This window comes from Solanum dulcamara, chromosome 4, assembly GCF_947179165.1.
Source record: "Solanum dulcamara chromosome 4, daSolDulc1.2, whole genome shotgun sequence".
Lineage (NCBI taxonomy): Eukaryota > Viridiplantae > Streptophyta > Magnoliopsida > Solanales > Solanaceae > Solanum > Solanum dulcamara.
In genome coordinates this window covers 3,810,931-3,827,435 of record NC_077240.1, presented here as the reverse complement: position 1 = coordinate 3,827,435, position 16,505 = coordinate 3,810,931, and the positions used below count along the sequence as shown (strand labels likewise).

General features: G+C 30.8%; 2 protein-coding genes across 2 annotated transcripts; one reads left to right on the top strand and one right to left on the bottom strand.

Moving 5' to 3' along the window:
* Positions 1-5,250: 5,250 nt before the first annotated feature.
* Positions 5,251-9,319, top strand: LOC129887983 (transcription factor bHLH95). The gene is given in 6 exon segments (XM_055963248.1): positions 5,251-5,254; positions 5,704-5,853; positions 5,856-5,975; positions 5,978-6,345; positions 7,629-8,126; positions 9,212-9,319. Coding segments are annotated over 6 exon segments (1,248 nt in total).
* A 4,925-nt stretch (positions 9,320-14,244) lies between these two features.
* LOC129885566 (U-box domain-containing protein 26-like) lies at positions 14,245-16,050 on the bottom strand. The gene has a single exon (XM_055959889.1). It carries the CDS (start codon positions 15,799-15,801, stop codon positions 14,554-14,556), a length of 1,248 nt encoding a protein of 415 aa, XP_055815864.1. The 5' UTR covers positions 15,802-16,050; the 3' UTR covers positions 14,245-14,553.
* Between the last annotated feature and the right edge of the window lie 455 nt (positions 16,051-16,505).

The following is a 16,505-nucleotide window of genomic DNA, read 5'->3' as shown; positions in this document are numbered from 1 at the left end:
TTGTAGAATAACTTCATATAACTTCAGTGTGACAAAATTTTATGTAGATCAAATATCTTTTCCTCATTTTGCATAACCAACAATTCTTTAGCAATATTAATTAGAGATAATAAATTCATATTAATGCTTCATTTCATTCAAAAAAATTCCACATAAAGGTAAACTTATGTCTTTTCTGTAAAGAAATATTATTTCATGGATATAAATAACAAGATACAGATACATAAGTGCATTAATTGCACTACGACATGGTGCTATCTAACTATTTTCAATTTACCTGACAGATTTTATCTTCAAATTTAGAAGTGGTGCATCTAATATGTGTACTGGCATATTAAGGTGGAAAACTCAACTTGAAAACGCATTTAAATTTTGTGCTGATAACATGTTTAAAAATTAAGCTTAGAACAATATATATATATATATAAAAAGAGAAGAAGACAAAATATATAGATGAAGGGGAGAACTTTTTTTTTTTGGTAATAAGGAAAAATTATATTACTCTACAGAAAGTAAGGTAAAATATTTTTGGTCTGTGCCAGTACATAGTTAAGGGCCATTGACTGGCCTAAATTGTCAACATTACAAGATTTAGTATGTCTAGTAGAAATAGTTCTTAGAGTTTCTGCTTCAAAAATTGCTACAGCACACACTGAAGGAACTTTCAATAAGCTTAATTCTTCCAAAAATAGGCGCCATGCTCGTTCCTTCGCTAAACTGTCTGCTACCTTGTTTTCCTCCTTAAAAATATGCTTAATAGATGTGACCTGCAATTTTCTTGTTAAGTACCTGCATTTAGAGATTATACTATTAAAACATCGAGAATTATTGGTTATCATTTGTATGGCTTGTATTGAGTCGATGTTGATCTTAAGCGGCCTGAGATTTCTTGCCAATGCTATTCTTAAGCCATAGAGGATGGCTAAAAGCTTAGCCTGTGCCACGCAAGTGTAAGCACAAGATTTGATGAAATCAATTATCCAATCTTTGTTATGGTTTCGAATCACTCCACCTATCCCTCCTATTCCTGATTGGTGTGGGACAGCCCCATCAGTATTCAGCTTGAAAGTGTTGTGAGTTGGTGATTTTCAAGAGATCTGGACAGGAATTTTTTACAACTAACATTTTTCCCACTACATCTAGATAGAGAGGCTATACAGAGTGGCAGACCTACTTGCAAAAACTACATTTATAACTGACTTTTTCAACAAAATATTTGTTTTGCGAGAACCACTACTTTTTGTAACAACTGCTCTTGAAGCTGATTAACTAGGAGATGTCAAGCAACGACTTATTCTATCTCCACTTACAACTAATAAAATAACAATATAGTGTTAGCTTCTACTACTAGTATTAGGCATTCGATGATTGTAGCTCCTACCTCAACTTATGATTACTGAAATGAGTTAGTAACTTGTAATGGTTTCTAGTTTTATACAAAGTATCTTTAATGATTAAAAAGAAAAGAAAAGATAGCCCCATAATTCTGATTCCAGTTTGGGATATTCCTTTTCAAACAGTGGTAGATTCATAATTTTCACTTAAAAAATTCGAAATTAAAAATGTTAAAAGAATTAGTTTCTGAGAATTGAACCTTAGCTATTAAAGGTACATTTTGAATGGCTCGGACAATTGAGCTAATTGTTGATGTGATTGTTTGGAGATTCAAAATTTATATACATACAATATATATATATATATGAAGTATTAATTTTTTTTTTCCAAATAGATTCGGGTGAACTCTCCCATCCTTCTAGATCCTTCCTTGAATTGAAATATTACTTTCGCATAAAGGGGTGATTAACTTTTCATTAATTTTAAAATCATGACTTATTTCAAGTAAATTGTAAATTTGCCTCATCACTATCTTATCATCACCTACGAGCGTGAATTTTTGTCAGTGGCGAAATCAAAATTTCATTAAGAAAATTCAAAATATGAAGAAGCAAACATATAAAGAAGTCAAAGCAGATTCAACATTTACTATATATATATAAAAAATTAATCATAAACAAATAATATAATTTCTTCCTAAATTTTTTTAAAAGTTGTAAATTCTCTTCATGCAGAATTACAATAACTAAACTCCTCACATGGCAAGCAAAAAATAAAATAATAATAATAATAAAAAAAACCTCCTCACATGGCAATTCTACGTTATACTCACACATTTATGTTGCTAACAGGCAGTAACGGAATTAGAATTTTAATTTAGTGTGTTCAAAATTTAAAGAAGTAGATACATGAACTTACCGAAGGAAGTTCGATATCTATTATATATACATAAAAAATATTTTTACTATATATAAATAGTATAATTTTTCGTTGAAGGGAATTCGAATGAACCCCTGAGCAATAGGTGGCTCCGCCCCTGCTTGCAGGTCTACACTCCTACAGCTGCGCCAATTATTATATTTTTGAAGTTTTTTTTTTTTTTATAACTTATGCTCTCAATATAGATGCTTACAGAACTGTTTCATATATAGATCAGTTCCTTTTTTTTACGTTTATAGACAAATCTTAATATATACAGTAAATAAAATCGTTTCATTCCCCCCCCCCCCCCACATTATGGTGTGTATATATTATTACTATCGGTTAAAAAAATAATAAAATACTATTAGTACAATTACAATAGATTAATGAATTTGAGTGTATCAAAATTGTGAAAGTTATTACTAATTAATGTTATTAGTGAGACGGTATTAAACATTTTAGAATATTAATTGTTTCATATAAATGAAAACAATGTCATTTCACACCTCTCCTAAATGTTTCTACAATGCAATTGTTTTTTTTAACGAAGTAATTTCTATGTTACCTTCTTAATTTATTCAGTAATCTCTTTTTGATAATCTTGTCTTAGCCAATTTTACAATTGGTATTTTCCTTTTTAATGAAATGTCATTTCAAGTAATTCTGTCGAGATATGAATCAAATACTCCCTTTATTTATTTGACTCATGCTAATTTGACACAATCCTTAAGAAATTTTTTATTAGGTGTTTATAAATTTGACATTTTGACTTGTATATTTTTATAATTGGGTAGAAAATATTGAGATATAAATATATATTAGTACAATAGATAACGAATTTAAGTACATTAAAATTGTGAGAAATTGACGTTATTAATTAGCGAGATAATATTAAATGTCTTAGAATATGAATTGTTCCTATAAATAAAAGCAATGTCATTTCACTTATCTCCTACGTGTTTCTACGTTGCTATTTTTTTTAGCAAGTACTATTGATATAAGAAGAAATGAAAAAGAAAAGAAGAAAGTAATTATGTAGCAAAATTATTTGATTTTGTATTGTATCAATATAATTATGCAACTTTAAAAAATTCTTTATAAAATCACTCAATTAAATTTATCATGAAAAGTTTAACATAGCAAAATTAAAATAATTTTTTATGTCATATATATACGAACCCCATAAATTAAACAAAATTTAAAAAGTTTATATCTTACGCCCGACCCACCCACAGATCAAAATGGGTCTTCTTCAATTCTTTTGACAAGTGTAGAATTTGTCAGCATTATTCACTAGATAACAACAAGGAAAAATTACTTGATTGAGTACTTTTTAAAAATTAATGACTGATTTTAGCAATATTTTTTATTTATTACCATTTATAGCAATATATAGCAATACTATGATAAATCTACACTTGTATTAAAAGTGAATTATGCATACAATATAAATATATTATAAGTATTTTAAAATATATATTATATTTGTGTAGTAAGAAACTAACATAATGTAATATAAGTCTATTAAAGTATGTGATAAATATATTATCCATCTATAAAACTTATATTATATATGTTTTATAAATAGTTCTCTGCAATATGTATTAAAACTGTATTATAAATGTATTATAAGTGTTCAGTGAATTATTTTTTATTGCTATAAATGGTAAATATTTTCTTAATATTGTATATTTATGTAAGTTTCCTAACAACAAATTATGCTAATATAAACCTTACACACAATGCTCCAACCTATCAAAAACAAAGTAACAAGTATAGAGATATTTTTTATTTGGGCCGTAAAATCAGCTCATAAAATCACGATCTGTTCAATTCGTTTAGATTTAAACGGGTTAATGGTTTATTTATTTTATTAACTCAATTTATTTTAACCCGTTTAATTTAACCTATTTTAAAGTTGGGCTAATTGCAGTTCAAATTGACTCATTAGAAATTGAGGAAATTTCACCAATAGCTACTATAAGTATCTTAATTATACTCAGCTATAATTTGTCTAATTACACTCCATAGCTATAATTTCGTTGGGTACGAGTATTTTCATTTTATAATTTGTTGCCAATTGAGTAAGTATATACAAATTTTGTACTTATATATTTAGAATTTTTTCAAAACCTATATAAATCAAATGTATCAATATGATAATTATATACAAACTACTGGTAAACATATACAAATTCTGAATTTATACAATTAGGAAAATTCTTGATTTATACAATTAGGAATCGAATTATATGAATTCTGCATTTATACAATTGGGAGCCGAATTATACAAATTCTAGACGTGGACCACGTAATTATGATTGTAAGTTAGTGGCGAATGATAATTTAATAAAATTGTAATTTGTAGCTAACTTAACTAATTAACTATTATATTGCTTATCCGCGTAATTTTTTCTTCAAAATTTTATCTATTATTTTTTGATATATTATATATGTTCATAGTATAAGGAATTTTTTTTATTAGGTACTCAAATAAATAATTTAAAATTTAATAAGAATTTGATTGAGTGAATATGATTTGGATTTTAGTCCCTGTCAACCCAAGTAATTTGACCCGTCCAATTATTAATTCATCTCAATTTAACATGCCCAAATTCGACTCAATCCATCCATTTGATACCCCTAATTGCCATCATTAAAAAAATTAGCAATAAACAATTTTTGCTAATAAATAATACAAAATTGTCGATAATAATAGTTAATAATGAATTATTAAAAAAACTTGCTAGCTACAAACTATTTAGTGGAATATTAGCATGAATTAATATCCTAACTAATTCCTTTTTTTTTCTGCTAACAAAGGGAAAGTCATGATTAGAGGCATTGTAACATCCTGGCTAGAAAGATGAAATAAAATGATGATCTTTTTCTTTTATATGGAACGGATATTGCATGATAAAAACTTTAATTCACGGAAAAACACTTGCTTAATTATTAATTCTAGTGTGATTAACTTGAATGGACGAGTAAAAAATGCGTAAAATTTAATATACACAGACAGAGCCAGCTATTAATAAAATATCATTAACACTAATAATCACGTGAATAAGCGATTAATAAAATCTCATTAAGGTTAGTTACATAACCTCTTAAATTATAAAACGACAATTCAGACACACCTAATTCATATAACTTAAGAATTAAGACTTGCATTTTTTGATAAAAAAGCAAAAAACTCTTTGGACATCATTTGTTAAATAGTCATTATATTTATATAAAATCAGTTTTAATTTTTATTTTTATTTTTTTTAAAAAAGGACTTAGGCATTTTGTATAGATGAGAAGAATATCTTTGATTAAATTTGTAATTTAGTATTAGTAGTTAGAGTAATTAATTTCAGTAGAGGTAAGTGTGAATTGGGGCCCAATTGAGTGAGAACAAAATCTGTAACAAAAGTGCTTTAGCTACCGTTTTTTGTTTTGAAGCCAGTAACGGCATTTTGGCTTATGATTGTATTTTGTTTTTTTTTAATTCATTACAAGTGAATCATCCTTTTATATCTCTACTTTTTTTTTCCTTTTTTCTTTTTGCCACCCTTGTCTATACTTTTTTTCATATTCAATATTCATCATATTCAATCCCTTATTTCTCCTTTTTACACTTTCCCCCCCCCCCCCCCACACACACACACCCTCCATCCAAGAAAAAAATTCTATATATAGGCGCAACTTAGGATAAACTGTCAGATCACCTGAAAAAGAAAAAGAATGAATGAAGGCGGTGAGAATGATCATGGTTTGCTATGGGAAAATAATGAAGCGTGGTTGTTCTTGAATTTGAATGACCAGACGTTGGAGGGTGACAAGTTACCAGATCCGAATAGGTCTGATACTTGTCAGCCGTTGACAGTTGTTAAGGAGGTGATCGAAGCGAGTACTGATGTTGGCAAAAAGAGAAATCCATCCAGCCGAAAGAAGGTCGGTAACAAAAGTGATGCTGATGGAGGTGGAGGTAGAGGAGGAGAATCAGAGCATGAGATACACATATGGACAGAGAGAGAAAGGAGAAAGAAGATGCGAAACATGTTTGAGACTCTTCATGCTTTGCTTCCTCAACTTCCTGCTAAGGTAAAAAAAAGTTCCATACCTTATTTTTTATTATTCGATATTTTATCGATTAAGTAAGTGAAGATGAAGTAAGGATGGCTTGGGCGCCTTTGGAATTATGAAATCCTCTTCTAGGCATGTTCCCGTCTTCATGTTGTATTATTCCCATTGACCGTGATCAAACTGACTAAATAGAATTTATGATTATCTCACACTTTTTTTGCTATTTTTCTTTTTATTGTCTTCCGCAACCTTAATTAATAATCCTAATCAATTTATCGAGAATATTTTGAAAAATGAACATGTAAAAAAAACCTTTAGATCGAAAGAAACTTGTAAAATGATTAAAAACTTTACTTCTTTGTTTGGTTCTTTTTGTCAATTGCTTATTATGATCACTCTTTCCATATGTGGTAGTTCCATTAATTGTTCCAACCTTTCTAAATTGAGTAAACCTTAGGAGAATCTTGGTAGGAAGCTTACTAAAGGAGACATGATTCTATGTGAAAATGTAACTTGATTTTCTTTTTATTAAATATATATATTACATATTCGATGTAATTTCATACGTGGAGTCTGAAAATAATAACACATACGTAGATCTTTATCCTTATCTTTATGTGATAGAAAGGCTATTTCTAATAGACTCTTGACTCAATCGCAATAAATTCATTTGGTGATATACACATTCCCCTTATTATTATTATTATTATTATTATTATTATTATTATTATTATTATTATTATTAATTTGTACATATATACATGTTAATTCCAAAATAGAATAATAAGATGCTTTTTGTTTACCAAAAAAGGGAAGGAAAAAAACAATATAGAACTTCCGGTTTTTTCGCATATAGTTATAAAATTCCACATTTTTTTTTCTCTTCTCGACTAAATGAGCCTTCTAGCATAAGAATGTGAAGTTTTTAACATTATTCTAATTCCATTCTAAATTTATAAAAAAAAGAACATTTTCTTAATCCGTATAATTATAAGATCTTTGTTACCAAATGAAGTACTCATTTAATATGGATTAATTTTTATATCAATTTAACTTATATACATTAACCATATTAAATAAATCTTTTTTAGACACTAAATGATTTGAAACTAATTAACTCTACTTTCCATTCTACCTTTGCCTCTGTAGATATAGTAGATGCTGAATTTTTCTTAACTTCTTCGCGTGTCTTTACTTCTTCGTATTTTGAATTCCCTTAATTAGTAAAAATCCAGGCTTCGCCTCTGATCATTGTGATGTAGAAATTAAATTCATTTCATATATATTTTTTGTATATGCAGGCTGACAAGTCCACAATTGTTGATGAAGCTGTGAACCAAATCAAAAAAATGCAGAATACTCTTGGAAAGCTTGAAACACAAAAGCTAGAAAGGCTTTATAGCATAAGGTTGTCTGCAATGAAGAATGCCATGATGAGTTCACAGAAATTACCAAGCGTTGGCAATAGTTGGGAGCAATTTTTGGGTGATCAAGGATCTACTAGCAACTCAGCTGCTATAACACCAACCAATAATCCTAATAACAACAACAACATAAGTGCTACTCCCCTTAATTTGATGAAGAATAATAATAATGTTCCAACAGTTTTTCAGACATGGAGTTCACCAAATGTGATACTAAATGTTTGTGGTGAAGAGGCACATATTAGTGTGTGTTGTCCTAAGAAGCCTGGACTATTTAGCTTCATTTGTTATGTTTTGGAGAAACATAAAATTGAGATTGTGTCTGCCCAAGTTTCATCTGATCATTTCAGAAGCATGTTCATGATCCAAGCCCATGTAAGTCCTTTAATTTTCAAACTATTTAGAATTACATTTATTAATTCCTGTCTATTAATATGTGTTGTGTTATGTTATATTGGTCCTTTTGAAGATTGTGAACTAGGGTTTTTAGTTTAGCAAAGCAAAATACTACTCTCCGATTCATTTTACTTGTCTTTGTTTGATTGGTTAGAAGATTTAAGAATGACACGCGTAGAGAATTTTTTGGAATTGGATATTCTTAAAATTAAGGTGTTATTAACATACAATACTATCGCTTAAATACTACTCTCCGGTTCATTTTATTAATCTTTGTTTGATTGATTAGAAAATTTAAGAATGACATGCGTAGAATTTTTTTGGGAATTGTATGTTCTTAAAGTTAAGGGGTGTTATTAACATAAAAAAACTATCGCTTAAATTTGATGGTCTTAAATGTCCTATGTCATTCCTCTAACCGTGTTATTAATAGTAAATGAGAATCTTAGAATTAAGAACTTACTACTTATAGAAAGATGAATATTATTTTTTCAAACGGATATTGAAAGAGATAAATTTAAACACATGAAATGCTACACACACAAGTTTTTTTACTGTTCATTTGATTTCCTGCAATACAATACTCTTTTTCTTTTTTAATTTCTTTTAAAAAAACACATTTTTTTTAAATTTGAAAATTCTTTAACTAAACCTTTGTATTTTACCTTAAATAAAATCCTTATGATCATAAAAATATCGTGGTATGTTTAAGCAATAGTCTTTCTTTCTTTCATTAGTTTCGCGTCTAATTAAATATTTTCACATGAAATGGAAGTAAAAAAAAAAAGTATAAATCTATCTTTCTTTCTTTTTTCAGAAATGCCTCCTCTCATCTTGTCTCACCCTGAGGTTTTTGTTCCGATTGTCTGTCAAGAGTCTCTCTATTTTTATAAGATTATATTGATACGCTTGTGTAGACATCATCCTTCTCAAACTCCAGTTATAAAATTTTTCCGAATATATTATTATTATTATTATTATTATTATTATTATTATTATTATTATTATTATTATTATTATTATTATTATTGCTTGGCTCTGAAAACATGTTAATGTATATTCAGGCAAAAGGTGGAAGTAGCTTAGCTCAATTCTCCGAAGCATTCACAGTGGAAGAAATGTACAAGCAAGCTGCAAATGAGATAATGTCATTGGCAACCCCCAAATGTTAGATATTAATTTCATCACCCATATCCGACAAGGGTTAAAAGGGACTGTGAGGTTCATCATATTTACTTTTCAAAGTTCATCTCGTAGAGGATGGACGTCTGTTGCAGTAAAGGTCATCATATTTACTTTTAAAGTCCATTCGATAGAGGATGGACGTGTGTCGCCGTAAAGGCTTATCATTTACTTTGTAGTTCATCTGATAGAGGATAAATGTTTGTCGCCGTAAAGGCCATTATATTTACTTTTCAGTTCATTCAGCAAAGGATAAACGTCTGTCTTCATAAAGGCCATCATATTTACTTTTGCATTGCAGTTCATCCAGTGAAGGAAAAACGTCTATCATAATTACTTTTGCATTTCATCCAATGGAGGATGAACGTCTATCATGCATCGTAGGTAAAGGTCATCATATTTACTTTCAAACTTCATTACCAACCGGATCGGAGGAACGGAAACTATGGAATTTGGTCCATTTAATTTTCTTCCAATGATATTTATATATAGCAAAAATGTTGGTTTTGGCAAATGTTTATGTATCTGTTCTAAGGATGTGTTTGGTATGGATGAAAATATATTTTCGAAAATGTCTTTTTTTCATATTTTGTTTTAAAATATTGTCTTTATGAAAATAAATTTCTTGCATAAGTTACATTTTAAGCTTATAATTGTCTCATTTCCACCAACACTGTGACAATCCATCCTCACCAGTTCCGACTCAATTGTAAAGTCATTTAATCATAAGCAATGACATAACCACCACCACCCCCCATATTTTTAAGACCCTGTTTTTGTTATTAATAATACATTAATTCTATGGTAATATTCCCTTAATATGAATATTTAGGGTGAAAAAGTACACAATTTTTACTAAGACGACAAGAAAATTATTTAGCCAATGTGATTGATGGTGACAGTCTGACAGATGGTTAATTTACATTCTAATATTTATTTATGTTCTTTTTTTTTCTTTCTCATACAGTAATAAAACTTATATTTATATTCTTTCTTTTTCCCCGTTTACTAAGTTGTCTGATTACATTTGTTTTACATTCTTCCCAAGTTCTCACACATTGCAACAAATAAATTAAAATAATGAAATTTTACTATGTTATCGAGTTATCAATTTCAATAATCAAGTTTATTTCCTATAACTCTCAACTATCCATTGTTTTAAATAAATAAAAGGTTTTTTTTATTTATAATTTTACCTCATACGAGTACTTTTGTTTTACTTCTTCGAATTCAAATATGTCAAAGATTACAAACATGAATTTTCATGTTTGTAATTATGATTTTCCTTAAAACTTAAGGCCTCCTAATAAAGTTTAATTAGTTTGGCTTTAGGCCCCTAATATTCTTAAGCCGATCCTGATCCCCAGTCGACCTCCACTCTGTAGTATTTTCTAAATTACATATATAAATATTATTGAAACAAAATTTTTTATTTGTTACCTACCAAATAGCAAATAATAATCAAGAAATTAAAAATCACTCATTTTTATTCCTACCAAACAAGCAAGATTAATATCATGTTACTTAGCTTTACTAAATTATAATGAGGGAGAGCGAAAACAAAAAGAAGATTTCTACAAGAGAAGGACTCCTTTCTTTCATCTAAAAAGGGTTGTAAAGGATAGACGTATGTCGCGGTAAAGACCAATATATTTGCTTTTAAAGTTCATCCTATAGAGAATAGACGTCTATCATTGTAAAGGCCAATATATTTACTTTTAAAATTCATCCGGTAGAGGATGGACGTCTGTTGTTGTAAAAATCATCATATTTATTTTTAAAATTCATCCGATAGAAAATAGACGTCTGTCACCGTAAAAGTCATTAGATTTATTTTTGCAGTTCATCCAGTAGAGAACGTCTGTCACCCTTTGCCATCATATTTACTTTTTAAACTTCATTACAGACCAGATCGGAGGAATGAAAACTGTGGAATTTGGTCCATTTAATTTTCTTCCATGATATTTATAAATAGCAAAATCCCTGGTTTTTGGCAAATGTTTATGTATTTGCTCTAAGGGTGTGTTTGGTAGGGATGGAAATAATTTTCAATTTTTTCATACTTTATTTTAAAATATTGTATTTATGAAAACAAACTCCTTACAAATGGAAAAAAATGGTTTCCTAGTGAAAGCTTAAGCTTATAATTGTCTCCTCCCCGCCCCCAACCCCATGACTACCCACTCCTGCCAATTCCGATTCAATGGTAAAGTCATTTTTAGGGGCCTATTTTTTAAAATTATAATACATTGATTCTATGGTGATATTCCTTATAAATGTATATTCAGGGTTAAATAATCTTTACTAAAAGGAAAAAGATAATTATTTAGCCAATGTACGATTGATGGTGACAAATGGTTAATTTACATTCTAAAATTTATATTCTTTTTTTTTTCTTTTTTCATTATAAGACTTGTGTTTATACTCTTTCTTTTTCCCCTTTTACTAAGTTGTCAAGGGATGAAAGACATCGAATAAATAAAAATTACACTTCGCTTACATTCTTCCCAAGTTTTCACACATTGCCCAGCAAATTCTTAAATTTTATCTAAACTTATTAAAGGGAATTTCGCAAATAACCAGTATAATAAATTTAATTAGGCTCTTTAGCTATAGTTTACATATTTACGGGTTGTAGCTATAGCTTAAGTTGCCTCATTTGTATAATTTGCGGGTTTGTGTAATTCACTGATAATTGAGCTATTTTTGTATAAATTTGAAATAACGAATTTATACAAACACAAACATCTGAACTTTAAACGGTTATACAAATTATATTATAAAAAATTACATTATATAAAAGTTATACAAATTTTGAATTATAGAAATGTGTGAATTATACAAACTCAAATCATAATTAACGCTAAATGCTAGTGACGAATTGTAAATTAGCTAAACTATAGCTCTATTAACTAATTAACTAATATATGTTTGTTTATTCGCGTAATTCCTCCAACTTTTTAAGTATTGATTCAGATAGGGCCATGGCCCAACGATTAGAATTGTCAATCTCAGCAATATCACATATGGGCTGCAAAAGTATTAGAACGGCAATCCTTTTCGTTCCATGTCTAATGAAATGTAGAACAACAACTACTCCATACGTACCCAATGTTATCTCTTATCTTTGGACTTTGGGGGTAATGAGTTTGTTTCAGATTAATGTCATCGAATCAAAATTTAAATATTTATCTCTAACTTATAACTATATATAGTTAAAACTTTGTAAAAGGTTTGATAAAATTGTAGTAAATCAAAAAGTTATTCAACTCCTTATATAATGACAATATTTTTAAAGAAAGCGGAGAAATGATTCACATGCATAGGAGTGATATCTTCTCGCACTCATCACTTTTTTTACTTACCCACCCAATTTTTGATGCACGATTTAGAGTCTCGATGATAAATCTTTTTTTTTCTCAAATCTAACTTGAATCCTCTAACTAAGAACGAATGAATTCTACTGGTATCACACAATTTTGAGTGGTACACCAAAATATACTTTGCGTTGTAGTGAGAGCATGAAGTGTGGTGCACATCTAAAGACGATCTAGATTTGTATGTTGTCCATGTCTATACGATTGGGAAAAAGAAGAAGGAAAGTAGAAGAGAAAATTGTTTGGCATGTGACCACTAATTTGTCACTTGAACAAGAAAAGTCCAAAATCCCATGTGATTCCAATTCATCTGCCACATTCCATTCCATTACCTCCATACTTTACCATGCTACTTACTAAACAATATTTCCTTACATTTCATTCGAGGAGTTACTTGAGCCGAAAATTTATCAAAAATATTTTAAGAGTACGCCACTTTTTTCACATAGTGAAATTAGATTGAATATATTATTATCATTATATTTTATTAAAAAAATAATTAAGTTCAATACAATATACATGTATTATATTCCATGTAGATACATATAAGAAACACATTAATAGGCTCTCTTACGCAAATAGAGATGTTAATAAGGCAGAGGCGGATCTACATAGGATTGGGCAAGACTAGACAGTTAAAAATAAAAGCATTTGCTATTCGAAGCAAGGTAGAGCGAATTAATGTCTTTGCAAATTTATGTGAGTTTGCTCCAACAACCCCCCCCCCCCCCCCGGTTCCACTCCATTGCCATCACTATACGCAAAACAATTAATATCTTCAATTATTGTTAGTAGACCAAAGTTGTTGACTCAAGTATAGTGACAAGTGGGCTTGGCAAGGCAATAAAGAAGGTCCGATCCAGCCCAATAACTCCTCGTACCTAGGGGTTTTATAGGAAGAAAAAAAATTTATTTTGGTTAACAAAACTAGCGACACCTTTAATTGATCCTTAATTATTTGCATGCACGCATATCTGGTTTAATGAAGTTAGTCTCCGGTCAAAAGAAAGCTGAACTATCCCTTTCCAATTAGTGATGACACATGCTAGCACCACCTCACATTACAACTCATCAAAAATTACAAGAAAAATAAAATAATGTTTGAATTTTATCAATTCAAAAATTGAAAATAATTTTACCATCTCTATTTAAGGGCAAGATTATCAATATTATTGTTGTTGAATTTTAGTAGTTTAAAAGAAAAAGAATAAGAGAAAACTATAGATTAAGAGTTCATATTATGGATTAATTAGTCTTAAGGAGTATATTTTTTTTAAGGGAAAATTATGGGGATAAGCAAACATATACTATTTAATTAGTTAACATAGCTACAGTTTGAATTAATTATGACTCGCGGCAAATATCTGACTGTAATTATAGTTTGAATTTTGTATAATTCGCACGATTATACAGTTTAATTTTATATAATTCGTGTAATTCATACAGATATTGTGAGTGAATTATACAAATGATGTGCATGAATTGAATAGTAAAATATACAAAAGTTATACAAAAACTGTGAATTATACAAACGTATATAAATGCGAATTATACAAACGTTGTTATAATTATAGCTACAAATTGTAATTAATAAATTATAACTATAAAACATAATTAAGATATTTTTTAGCGGCGATATGAAAAAATTTCCCTTTTTTTAATTAGAAAAGGAAAAAAAGAAACAACTTTCTAGCCCAAAAAAATTCTTATCTTACGTACAAAACTTACATACATGGAATAATGGCCTATTTACCAAATCTAGACAATTGTTTTTTTTCTTCTTTTTTTTACCTCGAATTACAAAAATTGGGGGAGATTGGAAAACGAAAGGTAAGAATGGTGAATTGTCAAAATGGAACGACGTCGCTGCAAGCGAAATCATCCGAATTGGCGATGGAGTCCTCCGGCCAACAATCGCGAAGCTGCTTCAAAAGAATTTGTGCTTTTCGCTTCGCACGTTCTGTACAATCGCTTTGGACTAAAAGCAGCAGCTGAATCAACACGCCGGCCGCAACCGCCTCCTTCTGAGCTTGTTCCGACGCCGAGCAAAGCGATAGCAGTGCTCCGGCGGCGTATTCCGTCGCACGCTCCGATATCTTCAGGATAATTTTCACCAACAGAGGCACCGTTAGCGCGTGAGACGCTAAAGCTGCGCATCCTGATGGAATCCTGGAGAGGAGTTCGATTGTGGCGAGTGCTCTTTCCGCATCGCATTTTTCGAAATCCTGTAACCTGTTGATTAGCGCTTCCACCGCTCCGGCGCTCACCGCCCTTTGACGGTGTTGCTTCACTAGGCATAAAGCAAACAACGCCTTGATTCCGACTTTCAACGCTCTCGGATACGCCAACGGATAATTCAAAATTCCGACGACTCCTTCGAAGACGTCATCCGCATTGCTGATTTGAGCACGGAGCTCCGGGGATCTCATTCCGGCAACTACAATCTCAATCAAAGCAGCTGAATTGACTCGTACATCAATGGAAGGATGAAAAAGCAGAGCAACCAGGTAACTAACTCGTTCCGCATCAGAAGCGACAAAAACGCATTCTGGTTCAGAGAGCGGAAACATGGAGAGAATCGCAAGAGACTCGTGATTCAATTCGGACGAGTCAGAATCCATACGGGAGAATACAATAGCCAGAAGAATTTCACGTGCGTTGTTCGCCGAAATTACAGACCGGTTCTTATCCGAGTCACGAGCGAGTCCTCTGAGTCTCCTCAACGCCGAAACCCTAGAATTCATATGATTCGACTGAGCCGCTGCCTGGTTCAGCAACGACCGGACCAACGACGGATCAGCCGGTTGTTTCGGTGTCGGAATCCGCTCAACACCGAAAGCCCGGTTCGCAACACACCACTCCTGTATAAGTCGGCGAAGAGTATGATTGGGAATTAGAGTGAAATCACTGAGCGGCGCCCTTGTTACCGGACAAGTAGTATTGCCGGTGGCTACCCAAGACTCAATGCTTTGGCGGTCGTAAGTTTGACCGGTACAGACGGTGACTGGATCCCGCATAAGCTCTAAGGAGATTGGACAACGAAAATGGTATGGAATCTGAACACCCACATCCAAAGGGTCTAAACTTGCAGGCATGTTTCCTTGACTCTGTTTTTTTTCTTCTTTATCGGGTAGCAGTGAATTGAGTCTTTGAGTAAATGTTTATATATATAGAAAGAGCTAAAACTGAAAGAGAGTCTGCAAATTCTCTCACGTTTGTTTGGGAATTTACTGGGTTTTATACGGAGAGAGCAAACAGAGGGACATACCCAACAGGCTGTAGGGCTCTTCTCTCTGTTTTGCTCTCTTCTTATTCTGACGAAATTTGCCATCCACCCCACCCCCTTCTCACGCAACTCCCACACGTGTGGTTTTCATTTATTTACTACGCAGCTGATCTTAAACTTTGTTCATTTAACCATGGTTACGTTGGTCTCTGGTCAAACCTACTGTGCGACTCCACGGAAATAAGTGGGACCCACATTCATGCTCAAATCTAACTTATGTTTACGTCAATTGGCATTATTGATGAAATTTGAATGGTCCAATTTGATTCAGCACAAATACAATACATCATGCATTCATCTATTATTGAACTTATGGGCCAGGTAAGGGTTAAAGGAGGTTATACTATTTAAATTATTTTTATTTATTATATATTAGATGATGAAATTTTTTAAGTTCTTCTTATGTTTGAGTTTTTATATTTGAGTTCTTTAATAAATTTTTTAGCTCTGTTACTAATTATGTCATTGCATTTTTCCCTCTACTTTTAGGTTGTGTTGTCTATATGAAATTTG